The 10,557-nt window shown below is 45.0% G+C and overlaps 1 protein-coding gene across 1 annotated transcript in view; it reads left to right on the top strand.

Annotated features, from left to right (window-relative positions):
- T265_08950 (hypothetical protein) overlaps positions 1 to 184 on the top strand; it is a gene marked incomplete at both ends in the record, with an annotated part of 4,584 nt that extends 4,400 nt beyond the window's left edge. The window contains one exon of the mRNA XM_009174893.1: positions 116 to 184. Within this exon, the coding sequence (XP_009173157.1) occupies positions 116 to 184 (69 nt within the window). The remainder of the gene's footprint in view (positions 1 to 115) is intronic.
- Between the last annotated feature and the right edge of the window lie 10,373 nt (positions 185 to 10,557).

Below are 10,557 nucleotides of genomic sequence, written 5' to 3'. Positions count from 1 at the left end.
TCGCAGTCAGTGACTTGTGTTTGCTTGCCATTGTGGGCTCCCTGCGTACTTATGACACTTTTATGCGTGGCACATGGGGCTGAATGTACATTTTTGCCATTTAATCTCACACCAGACCCAGGATGACGGTCACTTTGTTCCTGATCTGCGAGTCTTTACTGTGCTAGCGCACACTGCGCCTTGAAGAGCATTCACCATTGTTTGTCCTTTCTTTGGTTGTTGGTCTTTAGACGCGTGTTCCCATACCAAAATCTTTACATACTTTGGGATTCACTGTCCTTGGCATGATTTCGAATGAGACATTTCTCTCTTTTCTCCCATATTTGTTTGTTACTCTTTGGCATTCATCGCTTGCATTCCCTTTTTATGTCTGTGACCAGGCTCCTCAAAAAAAATGATAAGTAAGCAAGTAAGTAAGTAAGTAAGTGAGTGAGTAAGTAGGTAAGTAAGTAAGTTAGTAAGTAGGTAAGTAAGTAGGTAAGTAAGTGTCATTGGGAGAATCAGGTGGGTCAAAACCCGTTAACTCCAACTTAATTCACAAGTGAATAGATCTCACCATCATCGGGACTTGTTACGCAGAATGGCTTGAGAATTGCGCATGCTGTCCAGGGCTCTTGACGGAGCCGATTATTTCCATCAAGTTGGGACGTTTGATAAGTCTCCTTACCCAGTTGATATCCCACAATACCAAGTTCGTCGTGCAGTGTTTGTCGCTTTAAGGCTAGAAGACACATCTGCTACTATATTTTTGTAATGCACTACTCATAAGGTTGCTGAAAACTCCTCAAATGTGGGCTGTCGAGGAGTTTTCAGTGACCTTGTGAGTAGTATCGCGATATCTCGAATATCGTAGCGACTGAAACATGAGGCGGCCTGGTGCAGCCCATCCAGTCTCCTGGAGACATTAAAACCGAGACGTTCAGCTGGGTTCCAGGTGAATCTCCCTCGAAAAACAAAATTAGTTTGCAAATGAATGTATATCTGCCAATATCTACTACTATTTCTGGCCAGGTACGCGTACGCATGTATGAACTTCACCTCGGGCACTCCACCCTACCTGTCAATAGTAATGACAATCGCTTTGATTGTAAACATGACTTGGTTCAATAACCTGAGTGATACACATTTTGCGGGGAGTGCAGGTGTGTTTACATAAGTTGAGTACCTGTCAAAGGAGTAGGGACAAATTTGCGCTCAGAGCACACGCGAACCAACTTGACACGTAGTTGGTACGCCTAGCCATAATACCGCATTTTTTAGCCAGTCTGTCTTGCCAAATATTACACATTCAAGTCATACGAAACGCATATAATGACAGTGGCCTGGAAAGACACAAGGGAGTGCTATCGATCCTTGATATCCTCGTCTATTGAACCAGGCAGTCTGTTTTCAGGCATTCTGTCATCAAACGACATCATCACCGCGTAGGACATTAGCGTCAAGTGACAAGGTGACGAAAAAATTTAATTACCTAATCTATACCGTACCAGACTAGTCACACGCCAGGGCGTAACAAGAGACATTAGGGCGTTTGCTAGGCTACCACGGTGAGTAACGTCACCACAGACTGTAGTACAAATCAGTGGTATCAAAAACAAAAAAACGCTCAGCTGTAACACTCTTTCGGTGCCTAACTGCCATGCTACACGAAGGAAGCAGGAGGGCTGGGATACTGCCAGTTGGCCCAAGCCCAGACAGGGGAAGTCGAGATGCAGAGGTTGGATTCGAACCACGGACTTTCCGGTCAGTAAATTCGCGATCTAATCACTTGGTCAATCTCACCTCCGTAAACGAGAGATTCAGCGGGGATTCAGATGAGCCCTTCCAATAAATTTGCGAATGAGCGTGTTTCGTCTATTGCCCACGAGTTAACATTGAGGTTAAATATGTCATTGACGGAATCCGGGAGAATGCGTCTAGACAGTGCCAACCGGAAACGATGAAACGCTACGCCAGTTGAGTGGTAAACAGTTAAGGTGATTGGACAGCCCGTTTTTGGGCTAGCTAATCATCGTACTAGTGTAACTAACAATCACGAAGCAGTATCTTGGACTCATGGCTAAAACCCTCAAGCCTGCTGGTTCTTACTCTGAATGGTGGTCCACCTCAAACCTCCGTTCCAAGAGGAATGGCGTCCTGTGCTGCCTAACTGTAGGCCTGGTCCCGAGAGAAAAGACACGACCGACACTTATGAACGACCTTGACAAAGTAAGAGGCAACAGAACAGACGAATATTACAACATTGCATTACAGGTAAGGCCAACCACCCACACGTTCGGTGTGAGCTACGTGTCACACCGGATGAACCTGGGGAAATGAATATCAGAATAAATGTATCTGGGTTCTGTGCGTCCAGGCGTGTGTCTAAGTCTTTTCTTGAGGGAACACTACTGACTGTGTTGCTGTACACTCTTCGAGAGCAACCTTATTAGTGGTTACTTGAAGAAAGTATACTGCGACATCTCGAACGCTACGGTACCACGTGAGGCGGCCTTTGTTGGGCGCATTCAGTTGAACACCATAAATGAGAGAGAGATTACGTTGGGATTCATTTGAGTAGTTCGCATGTGTCTAGGTGCTTCAGTCGGTCTCTACATCTGTACAGTCAACTTTCGGCAAACGTATTCTTTAACGGATTGGAGACTATCAAGCCTACTGAGTGAAGTCTTCAATCAGTTCCACAGGTATTCCAAATACCTCCCAACAGTGAATCATTTGTATGACAGTATGGTAGGATAAACACGTATATCGATGTCCCTTAGTGCTTAGAAGCCTGTAGATTAGAGTACTGTGAGACCTAAAGCTTGTCGACCGACTGGTCTGCAGGAGAGCGTTGGGTGATACATTGTGAACTAGCAGTTCGATCAACCGGGTTCGAACCTTGCATAGCGCTGCTGGCCTCCATCCTGATAATCTGCACATACGTCTCAAAAATGAAGACGTAAAGAGCAAACTTCGGTCTCCATATCCGAATCTGTCTCGTTGATCCGGTTCTTTGTTATCCGAAGGGCTAGGTTTATGTTAACTAAGCCCATCCTCTAGTTTAGTTCTCAGCTTTGTGCTAAAAACCTCGGATCACTAGCTTCGAAATACGATAAGAAGGGGTTTCCACGCGTGGACTTGTTCCAAAACCCTTTTCTTAGTCCGACCAATAGCTGTTGGTGCTGTTCTGCCGCCAAGGTTGACGCCGCTACCACTCTCAATAGTGCTGAATCCAATCTGCAGAGCCATCCCCGTCGCCACTGGTGTGGCTACCAGGGACCTGTTGATCTGTCTGGCTAGTGTGGAGAGGTAGAAGCTACACCGTTTTGTAAGGTCAAGCATTTTTCTGAACGTCGTGGTGTCATGCGGGATAAACATAGGGAGCCAGTGTGCCACGCATTTATCTGAGAATCCGCCACCCAAGAAGTAGTAGATATGGTGGGATATCCAAAACAAGTATAGGTAGGAAAGGTACTCTCATAGTACGGGAGAATGATCATTCATCACCCAGACTGATGAGGACAAAGGCTGATCTGATAACACCCTACAGTTTTCCCCGTCGAATTCGCAGTGAGTTCCCCCCCCCCATAGGCTGTTCATTTGAATAAGCATTCTATATTATCCCACAATCTGAACTACCAGTGGAAGGAAGCAAAAATCTCATATGCATCTTGTTTACGAACATTGAATATCCATCTTCTTGAACGCGTCTTCCTGAACTTTTCTGGATATTCATTGACTGTTGCTCAAGTGCTACAAAGCGACTCCACAAATTCCGTAATAGATCTCACTTTTCCAGAGACACATGGTGGATTGACCAGAGAAACATGCTACTCACATGTCCCATCAGTATTATCCACCGTCGCACCAGTTACAATCGGTATCTGGAGATCAAGGTTGTATCCGAAACACTTTCGAAAACAAAAGTCAATCACGCTCCTTCCCACCAATTAATTCAAGGCACCTGAATTGAATAGTTCACCTTACCCAGAACATTCGCCGATTGACCCACATTCATAAGCCTAACTGACACTAGGCATATGCTAAGTTCTTTCGGTTTTACTCTGAAGTATAGGTGACTGACATACATAGTGCACTACGCACTCAAGGTCAGCGGAACACTACGTCTGCACGTTGGATGTGGGCAGTCCATGGTAGCGGACAAACTATTGCCTATCAAGATTTTGTGAACCTTGGAGCATGAGTTCCGAACGTCACTCAGTCGTCTATGAAGGGTCTAGGTAATCGATGTTAAATTTGAACAGACTTCACGATAGCTTGGGTAGCTGAGTGAATGACCTTGACTGCTATCGGGACCTGTGCCGGACAGTTTGTCCTCGACTGGTGAAACAGGAGAGATATACGAATTGCATTCCGGTGTACTGAATTGAAGTGAAGCGGTAGGCGAAATGGCTCAGGTGGGTAGAGCGCGAATTTACTAACCGGAAAGTCCGTGGTTCGAACCCGGCCTCTGCCTCTCGACTTCCTCTGTCTAGGCTTGGGAAACCTGGCAGTATCCCAATCCTCGTGCCCCCTTCGGGGTGCATGGCTTACTTATACTCACTTTGCGCTGTCCCGATCTCTTTTACCTGAGTTCTTTCTATCATTTGATGGGATACCAGACGATGGTGTCCCCTTTCTCTCTATGCGTATTTCTGTCGCCAGCGTCCAACACTAAGGCACGACCTGGGACATTGATCACAATATCTGGTAGAACTGCAAGTTACTGATCGGTTTCTCGCGTATTCCTACGTATTCTTGAACTGCAGGTTGTCTGAATCATCCAGCGGACTTCTCCAGGATAAACTCTTCAAGCCAGCTCTGAAGCTCCAGACGGATTTTCAGCATATGAAACTATAAAAATTACATGAAAAGTACATGAAAACGTGCAGACGTATTATGCTTTTTTTCTAACTAGAAACTGTAGCCTCAGACCATCTACAATGAGAGCGTCTGAACAGATTTCGACAATTTGGTTTTGATGAGAGTCTCATCTGCAAGCCGGCTGCATCTCTCTTTTCAGCAACCTTGTGAATAGTGTCTTACGTCTAAACCTCTTAACAGTTTATTTCATGGGAAGCGTTTTAAGTTGTCTACGGGTGCAAAGGTGAGACTACTGATGGGGAGGCATGCGAGTAGTATGTTTTCCACTTGTAAATTCGCTTTGTGTCCCTTGAAAAGGGAGACCTATTGCGGGATTTGTGGAGTGGCTTTGTATCATTTGCTTGAACTTGAGCAACAGTCAATGGATATCCAGGAAAGTTCAGGAAGACGCGTTCGAGAGAAGTTGGATGTTCAGTTTTTGTAAACAAGATGCATATGAGAGTTTTGCTTCTCTGTCTAATAGCCTGTAACTGGTCACTTGGCATTTTCTACTAACTAACTCCGCAGCGAAGGCCTTCTTCCTTTCACGGGTACTGCTGGCGCATCGGGATGTGAATAAAAGAACTTATAGTGAGTTAGTCTGGCGTGCGATCCCTATCGGTTCTGAAGTCGAGTGGACTCAGTGGTCAACTACGCTCTTATACATAGTTTGAGGAGAAAAGAGGCTTAAATTTAATTACAGTGTGGATTCAAACCCGATTTGTTGTTCTCCCGAACGAGGATTTCTCCGAACAGAAACACGGACCAGGTTGTCGTTCCGTTGAGCAGCCGTTGACGTAGAGAGCAAAGAAGCATTCAAGGCAATCCCACCTTGATTGTTGGTGGAAGAGTGTCAGTGGGTGACTTTGAGATGTGTTGTACACGGAAGCGAGAGTACGTCACAGAGTGGAAACTTCGCACTAGCAGCGGGTCGCCCCACAATCTTCTGTGTAACGTTGGATACTACTGATTAGGCACGCGAGTAATATTTTTCTCGCAAATCCACTTCGCGATTGTTGGAAAGTGGGTCTTATTACGGAATTTGTGGAATTCGTTTGTAGCATTCGTCTACGTTTGAGTGATAGTCAATGAATATCAAGGAAAGTTCAGGAAAACCTGTTTGAGAAGAAGACGGATACACAGTTCTTATAAACAAGATGCATATGAAAGTTTCGCTTTCCTATCCAATAGTCTGTAACTCTTCAGTTGGTGTTTTCTAGTGGACAACTCCGCAGCGAAGGCCTTCTTCTTCCTTTCATAGGTAATCCAGAATGGACCGGTCGTTTTTCATTGTGAACAATTTTCAGCGTCAACGTGGACTATATGTTGTTCATCTGGAGACACTGTGGACAATACAGTTTGATATCATCCGCAAAGAGCTTACCAATCTCGGAGTGTCATTTACGAGTGAAAGGAAATGAAGCCTGTGTATTACCTTAGGAAGTACATACTTTTGTGAGTAGTATCTCTTGGTTTGTAAACAAAAAACACTCCTTCCACAGGGGTAGTCTGCGTAGGATGACATACCAAGATACGGGCAAAGATGAGTTTGAATTACGACCTTGTCAGAAGTTGAAATGACGTTTGACAGAAACGTATGTCAGGTATAGTGGGAATCCGATGAGGTCACTAGGGAAAATTGCTTGCTCGCCCCCGATATTCCTGTACGGTGAGGCATTAGTCTCCCTCAGCTGGTCCAGAAACGATAACGGCAAAGGCAAAATCTTGGAAAATGTGTTGAGTCACAAGCAGAAGTTTGAAAGTGCGAAATTCCGGTGTTCGTGTTTTGGTGACAAATGGGCTTGAAAGAGGGAATCAAGTGGGCTTTCCTGGACTGATTAGTCCTAATAACGTGGAGGATCTTGGAATACAAACTGTTTTTGGCAGTGAAATAAGAAAGCTTACCAGGTCGCTATATGAATAGGGGCTTTTTTACGTCCTGAGTGACCCGGTGAGTGCGTGAAGTCCAGTCAAAAGATTTCGGGTCGTTGTGATAAATCATCGATGAAGAAGATCGGGTTGGACAAATCAATAACTTACAAATAGAGGGATCGGAAATGAGATGGCCCGTTGAAGAATCCCTTGTCGTGAGTGACGAGGATTTTTAGCGACCCCAGTGAGTAGACTGGGTTCATTGGAACGAAGACGGGTCTCATTAATCATCCACCTGGATGACCTTCAACAAGACCTTTCAGCAAATATTGGAAAAGGGCTTATTGTACTTCGGGAAAAGTTTATTGATTGGACCAGGTGACGCAATCTAACGCAGAATAGGATCACTTTCAGGCAAACCGATGGGAATTTTCAGGCAACAAAACGATCAGGTGAAAACACTCAAGCCATCTCAAGGGCACAGGTACGCAAGCAGTGGCTCCATACTTCGACATGCGTTATCTCTGCCGCTATCCAACAATCAGTAGTTTTTTCTTTCAGCTGCAGACACCGATTCTGTGGAAATGTCAAAGCAGACTTTGAAAACCCTCAGGCGAGCGGGATTGTGCGGCAATCCAGCCTTCAGTTCATTACGCTTTCTCTACACGTCTTCATCCGTAAAGTTGACAGCAACTTTGAGCTCCATATTTCGTTCAAGTGTTTGTTCTCTCTTGATCTGTTTCGTTAGACCCTTGACCTCCAGCTGCCTGTTCACCCATCCTTCGATTTTGCCTGATAAGAGATGACGGAAATCTGACAGCCCTCACCTAATATCTCTGTACAAGGCAATAGAGAACAAAACAGAACTTGAGACAATCGGTCAAGTGGTCAGACCACACGGGACGCTTGTGTTTATCGATCGGAATCAAAAACATCCACCTGAGAAGTCGCTGCTCGAGGAGCCCGTCAACATGTGTGACCGCGTGATGTGGATCCCGTGATTGAAGCGGCGCTATATCCTGTCTAAGTGCGAGTTAATCACACTGCTGATCAGCCACTCGTGGCCGAACGGTTAAGTGTTCAAACTACTAGCCGGGAGGTCGCTGGTTCGAGACTCTTCGGAGTTTCGTGAGATGCGCACTGCTGATGATTCCCAATAAGGATGAAACAGCTGTACAGCGCTCCTCGGCTTTTCAGCATAGATTGGCTTTACTTACAGGACGAAGCAACCACGAAAAAAACCAAATCTCCTCACACTATCAACGATCATCAAAATATACCCCTTAGTTTTCAGACGTTTCCGTGTAAACATTTCCCAATTCTAAGGACGCACAAGGCATTTCTTGTAAAAGAGCTGTATTTAGAATCAGTCTTGAAGAGTTTTTTTTAGAAAAAGTTATACGTGAAACGTGGAAAACTAAACGAGACCGGTCGCGAGCCGTTGAAGAGTTTTCAGCAACTTTGTGAGCAACTTTGTTGCGGCTAGACAACAATGTAACCCGTTCTATTTGGGTTCGAGAAGAACACAAGGTTGACGTAAACTAGAGGACTGCGCTTATCGGATGAGCCGCAACAAGGATGAAACCGGGTGTTCAAGAGTTTTCAGCAAACTTATAAGTAGTGTGTGTTCAGCCTAGACCAAACTACTTACTACTCTTGTAAGTCATCAACCCACCACTTTTATAAAAGGAGCTTTCTGGATCGTCAATCTGAAACACATCGTAACGGTTGGTTTGAACAGTCTCATTATCAGTCTCATTATGCCCGTTACAAAATGGGCATTTTTATATTTTCTATCTTCAAACGATTCATACCAACCGTTCAACTCTTCAAGCAAGGGACTACCGTTTCTGGTCACCAGTGGTGACGCTGGCGTTTTGGTAGCGCTTTTCTACCCGAGTGATGCCAGTCAATGGACAGAGAAGCCTTCCTTCACGTCCTCCCAAGAAATTGGGGCTGTGTGCATGGAACCAACGACTGTACTTGTAGAAACCAGAGTCCACAGTTAGAAGGAAGGTGACTTCCAAATTTGTCGTCAAGGCGGTTCGTTCATGCTCAAACCACTCTCATTTGAACCGTCGTCCTGCTACGTCAGCATAATCACTCTGATGAGTCGATACTGGAGTAGAGTTTCTCTCTTATTAGGGCTCATCAGCAGTGCACATCCGATGGCAGTAGCTGGCCAACTCCGATGCCTTGCCTGATAGTCTCGCCTGTGGTCTACTTGCATAAAGCATTCGTCGATCAGGCTATTTTTAAACACTTCATAGTATTTTGCCATTTCCGTGGGATATCGCTGTGATATCACACTTACCATTCACCTCATGGTGTTCATGTTACTTTAATTCTCTCTACTTAGATTGAGTTGACTATTATTTTGCTGTTTTGCTTTATGAATGCGATACCTCGTCAAGAAGGCGTAAGAACAAGCAAAAATGAAGGATATTGGAACAGCGTACCTGAGGATCACAACGAAAACAAGATAAATCGATTCGACCTCCACTGAGGGAGTCCGTCAACACTGCACTGATCACTCATACCTGGAAAGTCAGCCGTAAACGCTTGGACTTCTAAACTCCTGTTCACGAACTTGTTAAGAAGGTCCTGAATCAAAGCGCGCGTCACCATCGGCGGTGTCGCGGGTGCTGAAAATTGAAGATCTGGCCGATCAAGTCACCGGTGAACTCAGCCTCCGATTGTCCGATGCTGAAGACAAGACCACTTCGTAGCTATTCGTGACAGATGGAGGGCGGACCGAACTGCACTGTGGATATTATGGGGCCACNAACCGGGTGCAATAGCTCAAACGGGCAGTTGCCCTAGTTCACTGACCCCTTAATAAACGGTCGTAATCTACAGCAAGCATGTGTCTGCATCAGTGCACGAATGGAGATCTAGCTGGACTTACGAGCCTGTTTTCAATAGCGATTTAATCTTTTGGTCGATATAACTTCGAAGTTTACAACTGTAAAACAAGACGGTACCGAGATACTGGACAAAAGTTTCTGTTAGCAAAGTAGATGGGTAGACTAAGCGAGCATGACTAATTTTGATCAACGACCGGATCGACTGAGTCTGCTAGAACTACATCGCCATCCGGCTGGTCGATACAGATCACGTGATCAGTATTAAAACTACATTAAGAATATCTCACAAGGCGCTGACTTACCTACTCCGTTGGACACAGTGTTACCCTCCAAGAACATGCTCCCGAAAAAAGTTGGTCTAAGATTGAAGAGCAAAGTTTCTCCTTTTTCAGTGTGAACATTGTAATACCTCCCAAAGATGGTCCATCAAAAAAGGCGCTGTGCAAATTTCGGTTCCCAGTGACCAAATAGCGGACATATAAAATGAAATACAGACCGTTGCTTGTTGCCAAGAGTCTAACCGATTAGGGATTTTCACTCACGAGACAGCTCCAATGTGTTCTTATTTTATTGATCGAGTCCAAAGGAATATACGATTACCTAATAGTCAAGAAATAGTGCCCCCCTTTTCGTGGACATCTGTCCAGAGGAAAATCGTCCTTGTAAAGATAAATCGCAGTTCTCAAACTTGAAATCGGTATCAATAAAAGACCGGATTGATTTTCTGTTGTTTTTTTTTCGAGAAAAAACCTTGCCTCGTCGAAATGCTGAGTCGCTATCTTGAGCATACAGGTAGATTTTACCTGGGTGCACCTGAACTGACACACTACCGCTTAGGTCTTGTGCAATTTAGGACTTAAATCATGTGGTTTTTCCATCGATTCCATAAAGTATGGTGGCACAGAATTTGATCGATCTCCGTCTGTTCCCCCATTCCTTTGTTTCTGTGTGCGTGTGTGTGCGTGCGCGCGGG

Source organism: Opisthorchis viverrini (genome assembly GCF_000715545.1).
Source record: "Opisthorchis viverrini unplaced genomic scaffold opera_v5_248, whole genome shotgun sequence".
In the NCBI taxonomy this organism is placed as follows: domain Eukaryota; kingdom Metazoa; phylum Platyhelminthes; class Trematoda; order Opisthorchiida; family Opisthorchiidae; genus Opisthorchis; species Opisthorchis viverrini.
This window is presented reverse-complemented; position numbering and strand designations above follow the sequence as displayed.